Source organism: Oncorhynchus nerka, linkage group LG7, assembly GCF_034236695.1.
Source record: "Oncorhynchus nerka isolate Pitt River linkage group LG7, Oner_Uvic_2.0, whole genome shotgun sequence".
NCBI classification, from domain to species: domain Eukaryota; kingdom Metazoa; phylum Chordata; class Actinopteri; order Salmoniformes; family Salmonidae; genus Oncorhynchus; species Oncorhynchus nerka.
In genome coordinates, this window is record NC_088402.1 from 45,235,171 (window position 1) to 45,257,939 (window position 22,769).

General features: G+C 42.2%; 2 protein-coding genes across 3 annotated transcripts in view; one reads left to right on the forward strand and one right to left on the reverse strand.

The window, feature by feature from the left end:
• The first annotated feature begins 5,475 nt into the window (after nt 1–5,475).
• Nucleotides 5,476–17,556, forward strand: LOC115131776 (neuronal acetylcholine receptor subunit alpha-7-like). The gene is made up of 10 exons (XM_065021069.1): nt 5,476–5,491; nt 5,794–5,933; nt 6,844–6,971; nt 7,087–7,166; nt 10,412–10,579; nt 10,708–10,902; nt 12,627–12,713; nt 13,057–13,166; nt 17,114–17,464; nt 17,509–17,556. The coding sequence occupies exons 1-10, from the start codon at nt 5,476–5,478 to the stop codon at nt 17,554–17,556; spliced, it is 1,323 nt and encodes a 440-aa protein (XP_064877141.1).
• snx27a (sorting nexin 27a) overlaps nt 14,000–22,769 on the reverse strand; it is a 53,538-nt gene continuing 44,768 nt past the window's right edge. Inside the window, exon 13 of one of the 2 annotated variants that reach the window (XM_065020546.1) lies at nt 14,000–17,838. In XM_065020546.1, the coding sequence (XP_064876618.1) occupies nt 17,606–17,838 (233 nt within the window). In that variant the 3' untranslated portion in view covers nt 14,000–17,605. Of the gene's footprint in view, nt 17,842–22,769 lie in introns of both variants that reach the window. The other variant, XM_065020545.1, reaches the window with a different exon arrangement.

Genomic DNA, 22,769 nt, shown 5'->3' on the forward strand with positions numbered 1-22,769 from the left:
TTATGGCCACTCCAATACCTTGACTTTGTTGTCCTTAAGCCATTTTGCCACAACTTTGGAAGTATGCTTGGGGTCATTGTCCATTTGGAAGACCCATTTGCGACCAAGCTTTAACTTCCTGACTGATGTGTTGAGATGTTGCTTCAATATATCCACATAATTGTCCTCCCTCATGATGCCATCTATTTTGTGAAGTGCACCAGTCGCTCCGGCAGCAAAGCACCACCACAGCATGATGCTGCCACCCCTGTGCTTCACGGTTGGGATGGTGTTCTTCGGCTTGCAAGCCTCCCCCTTTTTTCTCCAAACATAACGATGGTCATTATGGCCAAACAGTTCTATTTTTGTTTCATCAGACCAGAGGACATTTCTCCAAAAAGTACGATCTTTGTCCCTATGTGCTGTTGCAAACTGGAGTCTGGCTTTTTTATTGGTGGTTTTGGAGCGGTGGCTTCTTCCTTGCTGAGCGACCTTTCAGGTTATGTCGATATAGGACTCGATTTACTGTGGATATAGATACTTTTGTACCTGTTTCCTCCAGGATCTTCACAAGGTCCTTTGCTGTCCTTTTGGGACTGGTTTTGCACTTTTCGCACCAAAGTACGTTCATCTCTAGGAGACAGAACACGTCTCCTTCCTTAGACGTATGACGGCTGCGTGGTCCCATGGTGTTTATACTTGCGTACTATTGTTTGTACAGATGAACGTGGTACCTTCAGGCGTTTGGAAATAGCTCCCAAGGATGAACCAGACTTGTGGAGGTTTACAGTTTATTTCTGAGGTCTTGGCTGATTTCTTTTTATTTTCCATGATATCAAGCAAAGAGGCACTGAGTTTGAAGGTAGGCCTTGAAATACATCCACAGGTTCACCTCCAATTGACTCAAATGATGTCAATTAGCCTATCAGAAGCTTCTAAAGCCATTACATAATTTTCTGGAATTTTCCAAGCTGTTTAAAGGCACAGTCACCTTAGTGTATGCAAACTTCTGATCCACTGGAATTGTGAAACTGTCTGTCTTTTTCAATTTTTGGAAAAATGACTTGTGTTATGCACAAAGTAGATGTCCTAACAGACTTGTCAAAACTATAGTTTGTTAAAAAGAAATTTGTGGAGTGGTTGAAAAACAAGTTTTAATGACTTATGACGTATGTAAACTTCCGACTACAACTGTATGATTATATACTTGTTATTGATAATACCCTATTAAGTGGGAGTCGTCAGCGTAGTATAATGCCCTAATCCAATCAAGAGAGTAATTAAAAACACACAGCACAATGACTAATTGTGTGCGTCCCCAAACGACACCCTATTCCCTGTATTGTGCACTATTTTGACCAGAACCCTATGGGCCCTGGTGAAACATAGTGCACTACATTGGGGAATTGGGGTGCAATTTGAGACGTAGTCATGGTTCCATTGTGAGAGGCCGGGTAACACTCAGTAATCAATGGGATTAACTATTCTTCCCTAGTGAAATCATCGCCAGCAGCATCCACCTAATCTTCATAATGAAAATTATTTGATTTATTCAGCTTCCATATCAATTGTTTTTTTTCATGAGCAATTGTTTTACAAAAGCCACTACTCATTGTTTTCATATTCTTTATCATTCTCTTGATCTTCTCCTCCTCCTCATTACCCTCCTGCTCTCCTCTCCCCTCAACTCATTACAGGTTGGTCAGAAATATTTATCTTTACCCTGAATGTAGTTCTTGTACAAACCACCAGATGTCACCCACACCCTAGTGGCTGACACGCATATTTTTATGAGGCATCATGGTTTTGATTTTGGCACAATACAATAGTGCGTAATAGGACAGGCACCATATTTGACACCATATTTGAATCAGACTTTAATTAATTCTGTACACATTCTAATGATGGAGGTATGTAGATTCAACATGAATCTTCTTACATAGCCTATTACAGTTGTGCACCATACAGGTAACTGCTAAAATAAAGGAAATATTTGACAACATCAGGGATACAAGGTATATTGAAAGCAGGTGCTTCCACACAGGTGTGGTTCCTAAGTTAATTAAGCAATTTAAATGTAAACATCCCAAAAATGCCCTGTTGCCCATTATTTTTGGATGCCATGGCTAGAAGAAGAGATCTCAGTAACTTTGAAAGAGGGGTCTCAAAAGAGCATAGGGGGTTTAAATGGTGTGTGTGCGTGTATGTCTCAGTCATCAGATCTCAACCCAATTGAAACACTTACGGGAGATTCTGGAGGGGTGCCTGAGACAGCGTTTTCCACCACCAAAACACCAAATTATGGTTTTATTTTGTGGAAGAATGGTGTCGTATGGTTTAAGACACTTGTAGAATCTATGCCAAGGTGCATTGAAGCTGTTCTGGTGGCTCGTCATGGCCCAACGCCCTATTATGTTGGTGTTTCCTTTATTTTGGCAGTTACCTGTATATCCTTGTTGTTTCATGCTTGGTGCAGTTTTCTTTACTTAACCGATACCAATGCTTTCCACCCCCATTCTACGGGCCATTCATCATTGTGTGCACCCATGCGTGAATATGTGCCTCTAGGGCACAGGAGAGGCCTGACAACTCCCCATAAGCCATGGATAGCGAAAGGCAGCAGAAGTAATAGGATATTCTATTCTACAGTCTCTATCTTTCTTTCCCCCTCGGTTTCTCTCCTTCCCTGCATCAGCACTACATGAGCACGAGTGAGGAGTGGAGTCCAACTATGCACATTACTGGGCCCCCATGCAGAGCCCAGCACTTTCTCAATTATACAAGTCCATCCCTCCTGCTAATTCAACTCCCCCTGTCACCCTCATTGACAGAGCTACTTCCCCACCACACCACACACAACCCAGCCAAATCACTCACCTATCTATCACCTCGCTCACTCACACAGGCTAGTTCTCCTCTCCATCAGTAGACTGTGTATATCACTGTGCAGCACAGACAAATCTGGAGATTGGACCCAAGAGGAATGTTTGTACACACACACGGAACTAATGGAATAGATACAAATATTCTGTAATGTTGTCAATTAAGATGTTGACACAAATCAATCAGGTCGGACTATTTTTCTCAAAAAGGTCAGTTGAGGCTCCCCCTCTCTTTTTCCACTCTTCCACATCCCTTATTTCCTCTCACGGTTTCCTTCTAGACTCCACCTCCCAGGGAAGCAGAGGGACACAGTAAGGGAGGGAGGATAAGGAGAGAGAGCAACAGAGAAAGAGAGAGAGGGGGGGCTGGCTTGTGTAGAATCAGTTGTTTTTTTCCTCCACTCATTCACTGCATTTTTCCAGACGGCGTGTGCAAACTTAGGCTCCGTACCTCACTGCCTGCCACCCATATCTCTGTCTTTCTCTCTCTGATTCAATTATTCATTCCTTCTGATGCTTTGTGGATGCAAATCAGGGATATTCCAGCCTCTGAATCCAACCCTCCTGTCCGTGCCTCTTCTCCTCTTATCCCTGTCTCAGCTGCACTCTTCTCCGATTCCTATCCATTAGAAATGTGGTGCTCTGTGGTTCTGGTTGTCTGTGGATTCTCTGCTTTGGTCCAGGGTAGGTCTGCCTCTCTATCTACTCTCTCTGACTACATTGAAAGATTAGAGTTACAAAGCCAGAGGGAAAGACTAGGAAAATATCACTGTAAAGGAGGAGAGGGCGAATGAGAAGTGTCGGTGTATTTGTGTGCGAGTTTGTTGTGTTCGGTCAGTGTTTGTGCTCTTGTTTTATGTTTGTCTGCGTGTACATGCCTACCTGTGTGCATAGTTAATACATCTGTTATTCAGAGCCTGATGTGACGTGGTGCTCAATGTAAAATACATGTTTATCGCGGGGACAGACATAAAAAGAAAGAGAGCCGGTTTATAAATTGAGAGAGATGGGGATAAATGCTTTACTAGGGAAGGATTTTATGCTGCAATCGTAAATGTAAAAACCTTGATCCCTCACTCTCTCCCCTCTATTTTCTCCAAATCCCTGTTGACAGAAAGTGCAGTATTTATAGGATTGAACCAGCAGGGAACAGACAACTGTCAGTGGTGTTCACGTCAATTGAATGGTGTCATTTCAATTGAACACCATTATAGATCTGGTTCGATCTTGCTCCCTTGTTATGCTGTTATGGACATGTTTCTGTAGTAAAGAGAGTAGATGTGCTGTAAGCAGAGGAAGAGATAGGTTACTAAGGGAAATTAAAGGTATTACTACAGTATATCAGAGGCTGCTTACCCTGGAATTAGATTAAAGAGACAGTGAACTTTCCTCTCAGTGCAAAATTATAAATCATTTCCAGACCGCAACCTTTTGTAGAGATTCTTGATACTTTCCCGGTGATACCAGATTCTCCTTTGGCTATTGACACACAGTGGTAAAGGATAATAGCGTCAGCTAGAAGTACACAGACCACTGAAAGCGCTCTTAACGTCTGTTTGTACACCAAATGGATCTGAAATGACACACAACAGCAACACACATATCGGGAGAACATAACAGCTACGGTTATGGGCCTATGAGGTTAAAAGCTAACAGCAAATACAGCTGCCAAAATCACACAAAACAGCTACAAGCTGACAAAACCATACACAACAGCTACAAGCTGACAAAAGATGCTAAGTCGACCTCAAAAAATATTTAATACCCACAGACTTGAGTTAGAAGCATACACAGCAGTAATACATCATACTGCACGTTCTAATGCAGTGCAAGATGTTGGTCCTACAGTATTTGAATGCACAGGAGGCTGCTGAGGGGAGGACGGCTCATAATAATGGCTGGAATGGAGTCAATGGAATCAAACTGATGGAAACCATGTTTGATGTGTTCGATACCATTCCATGAATTCCATTCCCACCATTACGTTCAGCTCGTCCTCCTAATTTGAGTACTAAAACAGAAACGCATCGAAGATATAATCGTCAGTAAAATTCTACATTTCTAGATGAGTCACGCAACACTTTCTTGAAACAAATCCTTAGCCTGCCTTATTTAATGATTCACACTACATACATTTTTAGTGCTTCAGGGGTTTTACACAAAACTGCTTTATTATTCATTAATTAGGTGTGCTTGCTGAAAGCAAAGCACAACTTTAGAAACTGTTCATCCTTATTATTATTCTCCTTCCGCTCCCATAAAAGCTACCAATACCAAAACAACTTTACAACGTGCAGGCTGACTGTCCGCAGTGTGCTTGAAAGAAACTTGTTGATACTACCGATACTTTTCACACCACAACAACATTTGCATGAATCCCAATGCATTTCAATGGCCATGCATTTCAATGGCCACAACGTAAAAGTTTGCATCGTTCAAACTTTAAAATGTGCTGACCAGTCTGGAATGGTGTGCTTGTCAACAGCTTTTTGATACCATTTACACTTTTTGAACTATAACTGTTTCAAATGTGCATAAAAGCTCAATAAGCTTGAATGGGAAGTATTTGGATACGCAACCGTTAAAGCTACCAACACCAAAACTACTTTATAGCATGCAGACTGGTCCTGGTACTGTTGCTCGAAAAAAACATTTCGATAGTAATGAGACTTTTCCCACTACAACCATATTTGCATATATCTAAATGCATTTCAGGAGCCATAGACTTGAATGGGAAAAATTCCAGTTCGCTACTACAGTAGTCTTCAACCGTTTAAGCTAGAAATGCCAATCAAACTTTAAAACGTGCAGACCAGTCTGGAATAGGTTACTTGTCTACAGCTTTTTGATACCTTCTATTTCTGTCACCTCTCTTCTGAAATCCCCTGCTCTCCTTTTCCTTCCATCTCCCTCTCCTCCGTTCTTCTCTCAGTGTCGGTGCAGGGCCCTCACCAGAGGACCCTGTTGAAGAACCTACTGAAGGACTACAATCGTATGGAGAGGCCGGTGGGCAACGATTCCCACTCCCTCACCGTCTTCTTCTCTATCAGTCTGATGCAGATCATGGATGTGGTAGGGATCATCAATGTTCAGATTACATTTACGTTATTTTTATCGGTCTGCGCCTTCGTCAATACCTGTGCCCACCTGCCTGTCTGTAAAAGTAAATCATCCACTGCACCTATTTTTTTAATTTTTTTTTTATACACAATTCTTTGAGTTAAGTCTCTCAATATACACTAGGTCCTCAGAATAAGAATTTACTTAAAAAAGGTTCACATCTTACAGGATGAGAAGAATCAGGTCGTCACCACTAACATCTGGCTTCGGATGGTAAGCACGGCACAGCTTCAAGTAAGAGTATACAGCTGTCGAAGTGAGAGTAAATGTATCTCAGGGGACCTTCTGTTATACACTGAGTGAACAAAACATTAAGGACACCTGCTCTTGACATGACATAGACTGACCAGGTGAATCCAGGTGAAATAAGGTGATCCCTTATTGATGTCACTTGTTAAATCAACTTCAATCAGTGTAGATGAAGGTGAGGAGAGGATTTTAAAGATTTGAGACATGGATTGTGTATGTGTGCCATTCAGACGGTGATTGGGCAAGACACAAGATTTAAGTGCCTTTGAACGTGGTATGGTAGTAAGTGCCAGGCATACCAGTTTGTATCAAGAACTGCAACGCTGCTGGGTTTTTCATGATCAACAGTTTCCCATGAATATCAAGTGGTCCACCACCCAAAGGACGTCCAGCCAACTTGACACAATTGTGGGAAGCATTGGAGTTAACATGGGTCAGCAGCCCTGTGGAATGCTTTCGACACCTTGTAGAGTCCATGCCCCAATGAATTGAGGTTGTTCTGAGGGCAAAGGTAGGGGTGCAACTCAATATTAGGAAGGTGTCCTTAATGTTTTGTACACTCAGTGTATATTCTGTTCACGTTGAAATCAATTACCTTGTCCAATATATCCAGTTTGAGTCTGTCTTCCAGAGCTGGTTTGACCATTATCTTCAGTGGAACCAATCTGAATACCCTGGAGTGAAAAACCTTCGGTTCACAACTGACCAGGTGTGGACGCCAGACATCCTCCTCTATAACAGGTAATACACCTATAGCTATATCACGTCGTCATGCAACACATTTACATGCATGCGTTTTCTGCTTTAAACACTACAGTTTAGAGTTCCATCCACCCTTTCCTTTCTCCTTTCTCAGTGCAGACGATGACTTTGACTCTACCTTTAAGACCAATGTGCTGGTTAACTCCAGTGGCTTCGCAGAGTATCTCCCTCCAGGTGAGTCTCTTTTTCTCTTTCCCACTCTGTTTGTATATATATATATATATATATATATATATATATATATATATATATATATATATACAGTTGAAGTCGGAAGTTTACATACACTTAGGTTGGAGTCATTAAAACTTGTTTTTCAACCACTCCACAAATTTCTTGTTAACAAACTATAGTTTTGGTAAATTGGTTAGGACATCTACTTTGTGCATGACACAAGTAATTTTACCAACAATTGTTTACAGACAGATTCTTTCACTTCTAATTCACTGTATCACAATTTCAGTGGGTCAGAAGTTTACATACACTAAGTTGACTGTGCCTTTAAAAAGCTTGGAAAATTATGTCATGGCTTTAAAAGCTTCTGATTGGCTAATTGACATACTTTGAGTCAATTGGAGGTGTACCTGTGGATGTATTTCAAGGCCTACCTTCAAACTCAGTGCCTCTTTCCTTGACATCATGGGGAAATCAAAAGAAATCACCCAAGACCTCAGAAAGAACATTGTAGACCTCCACAAGTATGGTTCATCCTTGGGAGCAATTTCCAAATGCCTAAAGGTACCACGTTCATCTGTACAAACAATAGTATGCAAGTATAAACACCATGGGATCATGCAGCCGTCATACCGTTCAGGAAGGACACGCATTCTGTCTCCTAGAGATGAACGTACTTTGGTGCGAATAGTGCAAATCAATCCCAGAACAACAGCAAAGGATCTTGTGAAGATGCTGGAGAAAACAGGTACAAAAGTATCTATATCCACAGTAAAACGAGTCCTATATCGGCATAACCTGAAAGGCCGCTCAGCAAGGAAGAAGTCACTGCTCCAAAACCGCTATTAAAAAAAGCCACTGCACATGGGGACAAAGATGGTACTTTTTGGAGAGAACACCATCCCAACCGTGAAGCACGGGGGTGGCAGCATCATGTTGTGGGGAAGCTTTGCTGCAAGAGGGACTGGTGCACTTCACAAAATAGATGGCATCATGAGGGAGGAAAACTATGTGGACATATGGAAGCAACATCTCAAGACATCAGTCAGGAAGTTAAAGCTTGGTCGCAAATGGGTCTTCCAAATGGACAATGACCCCAAGCATACTTCCAAAGTTGTGGCAAAATGGCTTAATGACAACAAAGTCAAGGTAGGCCATCACAAAGGTTACCTGGGGCGACAGGTAGCCTAGTGGTTAGAGCATTGGGCCAGTAACCCAAAGGTTGCTGGATATAATTGCCGAGCTGACAAGGTATAAATCTGTCATTCTGCCCCTGAACAAGTCAGTTAACCCACTGTTCCCCGGTAGGCCGTCATTGTCATTAAGAATTTGTTCTTAACTGACTTGCCTAGTTAAATTACATTTATTAAAAACATAGAAAGAGAAAATAGTGATCTCAACCCTGGAGATGACATTATGTGTGATTCCCCCCCCAAAATAAATCTTGTATTAGACATTTTATGTTTATGTGATGACTACATTTTATAATCAATACTGGATTTAATTTAGTATTGGTTTGATCGTCAACTTCTGGTTGCATTTTCAGAAAATCAGCTAACCCATTCAAATGGCTTTTCTAACCACATGGTTGTCCCTTATTTGCATGCCTTGTGTCTCATAATTAATGTTTTTGAGTGCTGTTTGGCTACTATGGCATTGTGGTTTTGTGCTCTACTGGAAAACTCAATAGGGGTCATTGCCAGCAATCTAAACTGTGTAGTACTTGGTGTGTCATCTCTGTGTTTCCCCCTGTGTGCATCAATAATGTAGTACTTTGTGTGTGTTTCTGTATAATGAAAATGTTGACTGCAGAGTAAAGATCAGTGTAACTCTCTATATCGCACTATATCTCCATTCTCCTGAAGTGTACTCATTGGGAGAATATCGCATCCTCTCTCTCCTCACCTAATTTTCAAAACCCATTGGATGAGAAAGCCAGAGGTCCCGCCCATCTGACCTTCTCCTCCAATGGGTTTTGAGAAGGACGCGAGGAGAGAGGACCCGAGGAGTGTGCAATTGAGATTCTCCCCCTCACTACTTCCCAAAAATCTTAAAGTATTAGATTGGTGGAGAAAGTCTAGCAAGCCAGGACCGTCTATCGCCAGGACCGTCTCCTAAAGTTGATTCAGCTGCGGGATCGGGGCACCACCAGTACAGAGCTTGCTCAGGAATGGCAGCAGGGAGGTGTGAGTGCATCTGCACGCACAGTGAGGCAAAGTCTTTTGGAGGATGGCCTGGTGTCAAGAAGTGCAGCAAAGAAGCCACTTCTCTCCAGGAAAAACATCAGGGACAGACTGATATTCTGCAAAAGGTACAGGGATTGGACTGCTGAGGACTGGGGTAAAGTAATTTTCTCTGATGAATCCCCTTTCCGATTGTTTGGGGCATCCGGAAAAAAGCTTGTTCGGAGAAGACAAGGTGAGCGCTACCATCAGTCCTGTGTCATGCCAACAGTAAAGCATCCTGAGACCATTCATGGGTGGGGTTGCTTCTCAGCCAAGGGAGTGGGCTCACTCACAATTTTGCCTAAGAACACAGCCATGAATAAAGAATGGTACCAACACATCCTCCGAGAGCAACTTCTCCCAACCATCCAGGAACAGTTTGGGGACTTTCCCAGCATAATGGGGCACCTTGCCATAAGGCAAAAGTGATAACTAAGTGGCCGGGGAACAAAACATTATATTTTATTTTGGATCCATGGCCAGGAAACTCCCCAGACCTTAATCCCATTGAGAACTTGTGGTCAATCCTCAAGAGGCGGGTGGACAAACAAAAACCCACAAATTCTGACAAACTCCAAGCATTGATTATGCAAGAATGGGCTGCCATCAGTCAGGATGTTAATTGACAGCATGCCAGGGTGGATTGCAGAGGTCTGGAAGAAGAAGGGTCAACACTGCAAATATTGACTCTTTGCATCAACTTCATTTAATTGTCAATAAAGGCCTTTGACATTATGAAATGCTTGTAATTATACTTCAGTATTCCATAGTAACATCTGACAAAAATATCTAAAGACACTGAAGCAGCAGACTTTGTGGAAATTAATATTTGTGTCATTCTCAAAACTTTTGGCCACGACTGTATATGCAAGTACATATTTTCTTCAAGAGTATATGTGGACAAAAAGTAAAATGTCTCTCATTCTCTCTTCAAATCGCCCTGTGCACAGGAAAGTGTCTATATTTCTTATACTTCACTCTTTGCCTCACTTTTAATCAATCTCTTTCCACGTCTGTTAGGGATTTTCATGAGCACATGTAACGTGGACGTACGTTGGTTCCCCTTCGACATCCAAAAGTGTGAGATGAAGTTTGGCTCGTGGACGTACGATGGCTGGCTGATGGACCTACAAATGAATGAGGCCGACATCTCCGGGTACATGTCCAACGGGGAGTGGGACCTAGTGGGTCAGTGGGGTTGGAATTTCCCTCCTATATTTCTGTTATCAATTTCTCAACTTCATTGTCAACTCAACTTCAACTTTTATTTAAAAAAAAATGTATTCTCTCCTTTACTCTTTTTTTCCTCTCTCAAGGAGTGCCAGGTACTCGTAACGAGGTGTTCTATGACTGTTGTAAGGAGCCCTACCCTGACGTGACGTTCGTTGTGACCATCCGCCGGCGCACTCTCTACTACGCTCTAAACTTGCTCATTCCCTGTGTGCTGCTGTCCTCCATGACCCTGCTCATCTTCCTACTGCCTGCCGACTCTGGAGAGAAGATCTCTCTGGGTGAGCAGATAGGAGAACATGATCTAAGAGTGATAGAATAGACTAAGCTTATTTTTCTAGAAGGAACACAGAGAGGAGAGGATGGTGGACAGCAGCATGGAGAGGAGGAAATGCATTAGAGAGTATAGGGCGGAATAAGAAAAGGACGTGGGGGAAGTAGGGAGAGTAGATTGATTCTAGAAAAAAAACTAAAAAAAGTGGAGGAGAACAAAGAAGACCTAGAAGAACTTTGGGGATGTGAAACGTTTTAACCTAATTTGAGGATGCATTACGCTGCATTGTATTACACACCACAGCCAATTAACATATTGATGTAATTAAGCCCAGGAATTGATTAGGGAGTGAGAGCATACACACAGCCTTCTAGGAATTCAGCTTGACACCATGCTTGATGAACAGGTTTTAAGGAATTAAGTGCCAAGATACAACATAGCCTGGTATCAGCCAGACTGTACAACACAAGCTATGTACCGAATACCTATCGTAGTGTGGAGAGGCTGTTTTCTTAACTCTAAATCGAGTCTCATGATAAGGGTAGAAATGCTCCCAGTTTTGTGCTTTGGCACCGATTGGTTATTACCCCCCCAAAAATGACCCGAGGGGCATTGAAAACTCTTGCTATTTGGATTTGAAAACGAGCAGTTGTAAAGCAAGGGGTCAGCGCTCACAGCCTATTTGTGTGTGGGGGTGTTACAGCGAGAGAGATGTAGGAGTGGAACAAACCAGTGTAAAAGCACAGCAACCTTCATTATTGAGGCTCCATCTGCATCCCAAATGGCATCTCATTCCCTTTATAGTCTACTACTTTTGACCAGGGCTCTGGCCAAAAGAAGTGCACTGTATGGGGAATAGGGTGGCATTTGAAGCGCATTGATTGTGCCAACAACATCAAAGGAGCCTCCCCAGCCGCTCACGTAAGGAGGACTTGGGAGTTTGGTATCAACCAGGCTAGCCAAGATAAGCATATTGCTTAAATGAAAGCCAATGTCCATTTCTTACTGTGACATTCCTAAAAGTGATTTTCTGATTTCCTCTCAACCCTTGAAGGGACATTCGTTTTTTATCTATAGAGCGAACAGGACTGACTCACTTGACAGATGTTTGTTTTATCGGCTTGCTTCTGGACGGTACCAGTTATGCCAAGAAAGCACTTGTAAAATGTGGGTAAAAAAAAAAAAGAGTGGGACAGAGGTAATGGGAGGAGATGAAGATTAAATCTGATGAATGAAGATGGAGAAGGGAGGGAGTTGGGGGGGGGACAGAGACAGCTGGGGTAGATAGATTGCTAATATTGGGTAAGCATATGTGCGGGCTAGAAGTAAGGCTTTACTAAGGGCAATTGAAGAAGAGGAATGTAAAGTAATTTCACTTTGGGTACATTACTCTGTCACACTTTGCAATTTGCATCAGATTGAACCAAATCGAATCATAGTCAATTGAAATGAATAACCATTGGCTTGATTGGTAGAGACCATCAAGTATTTGTCAAACGAGATGCCTATAAGAAAGTTTATCTTTACAAATGTGGATTTCTGTAGGCTTGTCCGGGATCAAAACTGATTGAGGCACTGATGTTAATAAATGTGTGAGAAGTGTGGGGAAGTAGTGTGTGTTGTAGTTGTACTGAGTATTTCAAAACCCAAGAGCCTAGTCAGTTATGGAGATGGTGCTCAGCATCCACTCACTGTTTTATACATTTTTAATATCTTCCGCTCTCTTTTCAGGTATCACTGTGCTGCTCTCTCTCACTGTCTTCATGTTGCTGGTGGCAGAGATCATGCCAGCCACTTCAGATTCCATCCCTCTCATAGGTGTGTGTGTTCTTATATGCGTGTTAGAGTCTAGAATGTGTGTGTGTGTGCACTTGAAATAATTGTCCCAAATGTTTGTCAGGCCCTGGTGATCTAACCATCTGGTTGTCCTTAAATGTAATTGGCTAAATAAATCTGAAAGATTCGCTGCTGGAAATTATGTACGGTGAGCTCCCTGTAGCCAGACAGATGGCTACTAAAACACAAATGCAGTCCACTGAAGCCCAAGAAAAATGCCAAGTCATGATCAGCAAGAACCACTGTTAGCATTGTTATTACAAATGGCTTCCTCTCTCTACTCTAATTGTTTTGTCTCTTTCCTCCTGTTTTGCCCACCTTTCAGGACAGTACTTTGCCAGTACTATGATCATTGTTGGGATGTCAGTCATAGCTACAACGGTGGTGCTGCAGTATCATCACCATGACCCAAACGGAGGACAGATGCCCAAATGGGTAAGGCCAGAGCTCATGCAGTCTACTCCAGCCAAATGCAGTTACATTTTAGTCATTTAGCAGACGCTCTTATCCAGAAAAACTTACAGGAGCAATTAGGGTTAAGTGCCTTGCTCAAGGGCAAAGACTGATTTTTTTTTAACCTAGTCGGCTCGGGGATTCGAACCAGAGACCTTTTGGTTACTGGCCCAACGCTCTTAACCGCTAGCCTACCACCAGTCATTACTAACTATTTAGCATTTCCCATTGGAAAACACATCACGCTTCACTGTATGCGCTTACCCATCCCTCCATGGCTGGTCTCCTGGTATATCACAATGCTACAGTTTTTCCCGTTATGGATAATGCTAACAAGCCAACTATTTTTGTTTGCCATCCTCCTTTGGTATAGCCATTTCCTCTTTGCTGCAACTAGCAAAACACTTACGGTTCGTTCTTGAATTGCAGTGGCATTTTGGGCATGGCATTTTGGAATCATTTTTCTAGATTTGTATTTTATTTCAAATGTATTTGGGTACATCTTCCCATTGTAAATCAACTAATGTGGTAGCTTAATGACTTTAAATCATTTGTACCACTATAATAACACTACCACCAGTAGGAGTAGTAACAACGATGATGTAACACCATTGACAAATTTGAGGTAATTGAGGATTTTCTTAAATGGAGGCCACAGATGCTCAAATCCAAGGTCATGTTGTTACCAAAGTAATATGATTAATAATTTTGCTCACAATTTTTCTTCATTTAAATTGAGTAACACCAATGACGCTTTGTATTTAGACACACCAAATGATCAATGGAGTCCTCAAATGTAAGACATTAAAGGGAGGGAATGCTTAAGGTCCATTTATATCTTTGTAATGAGCGTTTTACAAGCAGGTAACATTGACATAACATTTTTAAACTTTACGTTTATTTACTTTCTAGCATTCTAAATAATCGATAGATATCTCTAAATCTCAAAAACATGTCACTACAACTATACTCATCACTGTGGGACAAGCCAATTTGCTTTAAACAATTTGCTTGTATAAACATACATTTTTATGCAGTATAAAGAACTTGCATTGTGGTTTATCATTGATAAACAGTTCAATTAAAAAACAGAATGATGTGATGTGCAACTTTTTGTTGTTTTAAAGTGTTTTCTTTTTTTATGGTCGCAAAGGCGAAAGGCGCAAATGCCACCGCAAATCAAAAATGCCTGATTCAATACCTGCCGCCATGCTACCTTCAACCCCTTAATTGCTACCCTCTTTATCTGCCCTTCACTCCAACTGTAGTAGACTATTCTTTCAATGCCTCTTTCTATAGTTTTCTCCATATTTTCATCCTCCAATCTCTAATTTTCACATCCCTCTGTATTTGTCCTTCTAAACTACTTATACTAACAAATCACTATACATCTCCTCACTCCTTTGCAGTCTGTCCAAGTTCAGATCAACAGTACCATACCTTTCGGTTGGACCCAATAATACATTGGGTCTGTAGGCTTGTGTCTGACGTAGTTTCTAGCCTTATCTCAGTCTCTCACTTTGTGCAATACCTTGAAGCTTTTCCAAATGCATCTCTCAGCTTCCCCTGTTTGGCAGATACGGCATTTACAGATTTATTGATGTCATCAACTCAGAGAATGGGTTTTAGTGAAGGAGAATGGATGGGTTGAAGATGCTTTATAGATTGATGCAATCTGCAAGGTCTTCCCACTGATAAATGGCCCACTTTGGGTAGTCAGCTGGCCAATTAGCAACATAAATGATGGGGGTTCAGAGAAGGGCATCGAACGGCAATGTTAATAATTGCACAACAACAACAGACACTATAGAGGCCCACAGTGGTGTCGTCATTATACCCATAAAACCTAGCGGTCAAATGGGGAAATGGTTCCAATCATTTTTCCACCATTCATTTTTCCAATTGGGGATTATAGAAACACTTACCCTGACGTTTTGATAATCATGTAAATCTCTCTCGGAGTTGACTTTTATCAATATATTCACGGCTCTATTTACTCTCAGATTCGAAAATGCTATTTAGCGTCAAAGTACAGTGCATTCGGAAAGTATTCAGACCACTTCACTTTTTCCACATTTTGTTACATTACAGCCTTATTCTAAAATGGTCTAAAATAAAAATGTTTCCTCATCAATCTACACACAATACCCCACAATGACAAAGTGAAAACCGGACTCTCAGACCATGAGAAACAAGATTCTCTGGTCTGATGAAACCAAAATGGAAGTCTTTTGCCTGAATGCTAATCTTCACATCTGGAGGAAACCTGGCACCATCGCTATGATGAAGCATGGTGGTGGCAGACTCATTCTGTGCGAATGTTTTTCCACAGCAGGGACTGGGAGACTAGTCAGGTTTGAGGGAAAGATTAATCGCAATGTACAGAGAGATCCTTGATGAAAACCTGCTCCAGAGCGCTCAGGACCTCAGATTGGGGTAAAGGTTCACATTCCAATAGGACAACTACCCTAAGCACACAGCTAAGACAATGCAAGTGGCTCCAGGACAAGTCTCTGAATGTCCTTGAGTGGCCCAGCCACAGTCCGGACTTGAACCTGATCGAACATCTCTGGAGAGACCTGAAAAAAGCTGTGCAGCGACGCTCCCCATCCAACCTGACCGAGCTTGAGAGGATCTGCAGAGAAGAATAGGAGAAATTCCCGACATACAGGTGTGCCAAGCTTGTAGCGTCATACCAAAGAAGACTTGGGCTGTTATCGCTGCCAAAGGTGCTTCAACAAAGTACTGAGTAAAGGGTCTGAATACATATATGTACTGTTTTTTATTGTCTAAAATCCTGTTTATACCTTGTCATTATGGGGTATTGTGTGTATACTGATTAAATTGTGTTTTTTCTCATCAATTTTAGAATAAAGCTGTAACGTAACAAACTATGGAAAAAGTGAAGGGGTCTGAATACTTCCCGAATGCACTGTAGACATCATGCAATACTACAAATTCTAACAAGCTCCTGCACATCATCTCAATCTGACACCTTTGCTAACAGGTAGTGTGTCAATTTAAAACTTGCACAAGACAATTCACAGAATTGTCCATTTAATTTATTACATTTAGATAGTTAAACCAAGATAGCAGCGCAGACCAGAAGCAGTGGACTTGTGTGTGTTTGTGTCCTCAAAAGTTGCAGTGGGCAGACGATCTGCTGTAACTCATTCAGAACGAAGATCGGCATTTCATATTTTTTTCCTAGCCTCTCTCCACTTGTGGAAGTATTATATGCACACTGATAGCTTGCTAGAAAACGTCTTCACCAACTGATTTAACATGCGAGGAGAAATTGCTAGTGAAATGATGAAGCGATGAAGAGCAAGTGAATGGAGAGAATTACATGCCAAAGTATTACTTTGAAGTTTTGTGATTGGTTCACCCAAGTGAGCGTCATCCCAAAGCTGGGACTTGTTTTTGTCTAGATATAAAAGGGATAAAAGACACCTAAGGGGGAGACAAATGCCGGTGTCTAACTTTAATTCCATGGTTAGAATTTAAATGAAGCTTTATATAAAGGTTTCCTGCCTTAGGTGATTTTCTCATTCTTGTGCTCATGAAAGTAGCGTTGAATACAAAAGGTCAAGTTGAACATACCAGCATCTGCACACACCACCCACTGTGTCAAGCTTTTACCAGCTGAAAGGTTTTCCCCTAGTGTATTGTCAAGTGCACTACCCTTTTTAGGTGTAGGTGTATTCCTCACTAGATGTGTTTACCTCCCTTGCTATGCATCTACACTGAGTGTACAAAACATTAAGAACACCTTCCTAATATTGAGTTGAAGTGGATTTAACAAGTGACATCAATACCGGATCATAGCTTTCACCTGGTCAGTCTGTCATGGAAAGAGCAGGTGTTCTCAATGTTTTGTACACTCAGTGTATATTATAACATCCTTCTCTGATTGATTCTCCTTTCAGGTTAATGTGGTCCTACTGCAGTGGGTAGCATGGTTCCTACGTATGAAGCGCCCAGGGGAGAGTGATGACCCAGAGCGACCACCCTGCGCCCCCCACCTACGGCGCTGCTCCTCAAGCTCCCAGAGCGGTAGCATCCTTAACCCTCCAGACCCCACACTCCACCAACTCCATCCCCAGAACCTGGTCCCTCTCCAGGCTGGCCCCCAGCACTTGGGTCATCCCCATCTTCACGCCCAGTCCAGCACCAACAACAATGGAAACCTGCTCTACATTGGCTTCCAGAATCTGGACGACCCCCCACTGCTCCCAGATCACATCCAGAATTACAGCATCTCGGCCGGGCCTCCTCGAGTAGCAGGCAGTCCCCCTCCCCATCTGCCCCCTCCATTCTGCAGCCCTCCGCCACCCCCCACCCCCAACGCGGACACTGTGGGCTGCCCTAGCACCATTTCCAGTGGCGGAGTCTTCGGAATGGGGGGTGGAGGACAGTACTCAGGAGGGCGTATAGGCGACCCCCAGCTCCAGGCTATTCTGGAGGAGGTGCGTTACATGGCGGACCGCTTCCGTGAGCAGGATGAGACAGAGAGCGTGGCCGACCAGTGGAAGTTTGCGGCAGCAGTCATCGACCGGCTCTGCCTGGTGGCCTTCAGTGTGTTCAACATCATCTGCACCATCGCCATCCTCATGTCCGCTCCCAACTTTGTGGAGGCCGCCTCCAAGGACTTCTTCTGAGGAAGAAGAGGATGGGGCAGAGGAGGAGGAGATATTAAGAGTGAGAGGAGAAGTAGGGGAGAAAGAGCAGGATGTGGAATGATTTGGGGCTCAGTCTAAGAGGGCTATTGTCAGGGACAACAGACCCTCGTGTCAAGATGAGGGGTGTTCTTTGGAGATGTCTACAGTACATCTCAAGATGGTCTATCGAAGTCTATCAAGGACCTCTGATGAAATGGAACAGGATGGGGAGGGATGAGTTTATGGGGGAAGAATCAAAAAATGCATGGTTCAAGGACTGTAGAGGGTGAAGTCAATTGTATTGAACTATAAGGCTTTCTCAAAGACCTATAAGAAGTGAAGGTGAGCAGGATGGGCAATAAGAAAAGTGGAATATGGGATAATTCAACCTGAGATTGAACCTACAGAGAGTGACAGAGAGGAACATACAGATATATAGGGCTGTTTGATTTACTGGCAGAGAGAAGATAACCCTTCACTCTCAAGTCCCAGAAAAGGCAAAGAAAGACGGCATCATTTACTGAAAGGGGGGACCAGGAAGGAGGGGGAGACTGACTTTTACAAGGAGAGACAACAAGGAATGAGTGTGTGAACAGACAGAGGTATTCTATGGTGACAGCGAAGGAGGAAAGGTCCAACAGACTAAACTGGGCAGTGTTAATGTGAACACTTAGATCTCCAGGATAAAACAGAAGAACACATCAGATGAGAATAAAAATAATCTCATCTTTCATTCTGTCTCATTTGTTTCATGGGCATCAAATTGCAAGGTCTTAAATAACATGGGGTATTTTCAGATCGATTGGAGCACTAAATGAAGTCCCACTTCCTTCTCCAGGCCTGATCTGTCAGTGGGTTGCCAGTGTCTACCAATCTCCTTCAGTGTGCAGCGCTGCTTGTGATTGGGCAACTGCATTAGTGCGTAATCGTCAGTGTAATCGTCAGTAATTGTGTTACAGTGGAGGGTTGATCCAATAATGACCCATCAAAAAGTCACTTAATAGAATTTGGCAGGTCCTAATAGAGAAGGCTCATCTCATTGGCTCCAAAGTGAAAGCTTAAAAGGAAAATACCACTCAAAAACTTTAAAGTGGTCTTTTGGTATTATCTTTAATTAGTCTACTGTTGACATATGCAAAACATTTTGAGACTGTCAGCAGTCAAGTTTTGAAGATATAGGATTTTCAAGAAGCAATGTCACATCATCATGATGTGTTGGAATATGTTGGAAAGTCGACTGCTGACATGCAAAAACATTCATTGCTGTATCAGTAGAAAACAATACCATAATATAGTTTGAGTATTTTTCCTATAATATACTGTATGTGAGGAACGTGAAGGAAAGAGTGAACCTCAAACCTCAAGATGAACACACAAATGACTTGATTTAAATTACACAATTGTCATTTTTATATTACACAATATGGTTGATCATTTATAGGAGTTAAACATTTTCAATATTTTAATTATTTCCAAATTCAACGTATAACTACTAAAATATATTTACTACAGTTATTTTTAAGACCACAGAGAGCTCCTGGAAGATCTCACATCTCTCGCTCCATCTCTTTCTCTCTATAAAAACTGACAGATCTCCTCCCTTCAGGGAAAACTTCAAGTTGGGAGTAGGCGGACTGACTTTCTCTGGCACAAACACAAGTATAGAAATATTTCTCATCCCCAAATAAAATAACTTTTTTGTAAAAAATGTTTTACTATCCTTGCCTTCCTTTCCTCAATGGACACCGGTGCTGTAATACATAAGAGAAAAATTACAGAGCGGCAGAGAAAGTGCTGACACGCAGCGGACAGGGTTTTAATTGATCACGTCCAGGAAGAGAGGGAAGGGAAGGAGAGTTAACGGAGGAGAGAGGCCATGCTCGGTAATTCTCTGAATTTATGAGAGAGGACCAGGGGGATAGCCGCTCGACAAAGCATAACACAGTCACACAATACACTAGTGTTTCCCAACCCTGGTCCTCGAGTACCACCCCCCCCCCCTCCAACCGTACAAATGTTTATTGTAACCCAGGGCAAACACACTTGATTCAACGAATCATCAAGCCCTCAATGAGTTGAATGAGGTGTGTTTGTCAAGGGCAACAACGAAACTGTGTACTGTTGGGGGTACTCGAGGACCAGGGTTGGGAAACACTGCAATACACCACAATGCAAAATATGTGGTATATTACAGTGCGGGTCACCTAAGCGTTATTTTGGGGTCGCCTAATGCCAAACAGTGTAAACTTAAAACGACTAAAACCAGATATAAAGTATGTAAAGAACATATATATATATATATATATATATATATATATGTATATATTTTTATAATATAAACTTTGAGAACTAATAAATCACCCAAATAAAAGCTAGACAGTCAGGGAGAATTGAACATTTCAAAACCAATTAATTTAGCAGTATTCATTTTGTTATTGTTTGAGCAAAAGAACAGCATTATTCATGTCAAAAATACATTTCGTTGCAGGAAATTATACTGAACAAAAATATAAACACAACATGCAACAAAATGTCAATGATTTTACGGAGTTACAGTTATTTTAAGGACATCAGTCAATTTAAATAAATACATTAGGTCCCGAATCTATGGATTTCACATGACTGGGCAACGGTTCAGCCATGGGTGGGAGGGCATAGGCCCACCCAATCAGAATGAGTTTTTCCCCACAAAGGGGCTTTAATACAGACATAAATACTCCTCAGTTTCATCAGCTGTCCAGATGGCTGGTCTCAGATGATCCCACAGGTGAAGAAGCTGGATGTGGAGGTCCTGGGCGGGCATGGTTACACGTGGTCTGCGGTTGTGAGGCCGTTCTGCCAAATTCTCAAAAACGATGTTGGAGGTGGCTTATGATAGAGAAATTCTAATTAAATTCTCTGGCAACAGCTCTGGTGAATATATCCTGCTGTCAGCATGCCAATTGCACGCTCCCTCAAAACTTGAAGAATCTGTGGCATGGTGTGTGACAAAACTGCACATTTTAGAGTGGCCTTTTATTTCCTTTTATTTCCCCAGCACAAGGTGCACCTGTTCAATCAGCTTCTTGATATTCCACACCTGTCAGGTGGATGGATTATCTTTGGGAAAAGAGAAATGCTCACAAACAGGGATGGTGGTGGATTATGGTGGAAAATAAGTATTTGGTCACCTACAAACAAGCAAGATTTCTGGCTCTCACAGACCTGTAACTTCTTCTTTAAGAGGCTCCTCTGTCCTCCACTCGTTACCTATATTAATGGCACCTGTTTGAACTTGTTATCAGTATAAAAGACACCTGTCCACAATGTCAAACAGTCACACTAAAACTCCACTATGGCCAAGACCAAAGAGCTGTCAAAGGACACCAGAAACAAAATTGTAGACCTGCACCAGGCTGGGAAGACTGAATCTGCAATAGGTAAGCAGCTTGGTTTGAATAAATCAACTGTGGGAGCAATTATTAGGAAATGGAAGACATACAAGACCACTGATAATCTCCCTCGATCTGGGGCTCCACGCAAGATCTCACCCCATGGGGTCAAAATGATCACAAGAACGGTGAGCAAAAATCCCAGAACCACACAGGGGGACCTAGTGAATGACCTGCAGCGAGCTGGGACCAAAGTAACAAAGCCTACCATCAGTAACACACGACGCCGCCAGGGACTCAAATCCTGCAGTGCCAGACGTGTCCCCCTGCTTAAGCCAGTACATGTCCAGGCCTGTCTGAAGTTTGCTAGAGAGCATTTGGATGATCCAGAAGAAGATTGGGAGAATGTCATATGGTCAGGTCAGATGAAACCAAAATAGAACTTTTTGGTAAAAACTCTACTCGTCGTGTTTGGAGGCCAAAGAATGCTGAGTTGCATCCAAAGAACACCATACCTACTGTGAAGCATGGGGGTGGAAACATCATGCTTTGGGGCTGTTTTTCTGAAAAGGGACCAGGACGACTGATCCATGTAAAGGAAAGAATGAATGGGGCCATGTATCGTGAGATTTTGAGTGAAAACCTCCTTCCATCAGCAAGGGCATTGAAGATGAAACGTGGCTGGGTCTTTCAGCATGACAATGATCCCAAACACACCGCCCGGGCAACGAAGGAGTGGCTTCGTAAGAAGCATTTCAAGGTCCTGGAGTGGCCTAGCCAGTCTCCAGATCTCAACCCCATATAAAATCTTTGGAGGGAGTTGAAAGTCTGTGTTGCCCAGCAACAGCCCCAAAACATCACTGCTCTAGAGGAGATCTGCATGGAGGAATGGGCCAAAATACCAGCAACAGTGTGTGAAAACCTTGTGAAGAGTTACAGAAAACGTTTGACCTCTGTCATTGCCAACAAAGGGTATATAACAAAGTATTGAGATAAACTTTTAATGACTAAATACTTATTTTCCACCATAATTTGCAAATAAATTCATTAAAAATCCTACAATGTGATTTTCTGTTTTTTTTTCTTCTCATTTTGTCTGTCATGGTTGAAGTTTACCTATGATGAAAATTACAGGCCTCTCTCATCTTTTTAAGTGAGAGAACTTGCACAACTGGTGGCTGACTAAATACTTTTTTGCCCCATTGTATAATTATAAGCATTTCATAAGTGTCAAAGGCTTTTATTGACAATTACATGAAGTTGATGCAAAGAGTCAATATTTGCAGTGTTTTACCCTTCTTTTTCAAGACCTCGGCAATCCGCCCTGGCATGCTGTCAATTAACTTCTGGGCCACCTCCTGACTGATGGCAGCCCATTCTTGATTAATCAATGCTTGGAGTTTGTCAGAATTTGTGGGTTTTTGTTTGTCCACCCGCCTCTTGAGGATTGACCACAAGTTCTCAATGGGATTAAGGTCCGGGGAGTTTCCTGGCCATGGAGCCAAAATATTGATGTTTTGTACCGAGCCACTTAGTTATCACCTTTGCCTTAT

Coding starts and splice junctions, on each gene's coding strand:
- LOC115131776 (XM_065021069.1), top strand. Junction 12,714..13,056: donor AGATTCCATCCCTCTCATAG/GTGTGTGTGTTC, acceptor CCCACCTTTCAG/GACAGTACTTTGCCAGTACT. Junction 17,465..17,508: donor TCTCGGCCGGGCCTCCTCGA/GTAGCAGGCAGT, acceptor TCCATTCTGCAG/CCCTCCGCCACCCCCCACCC.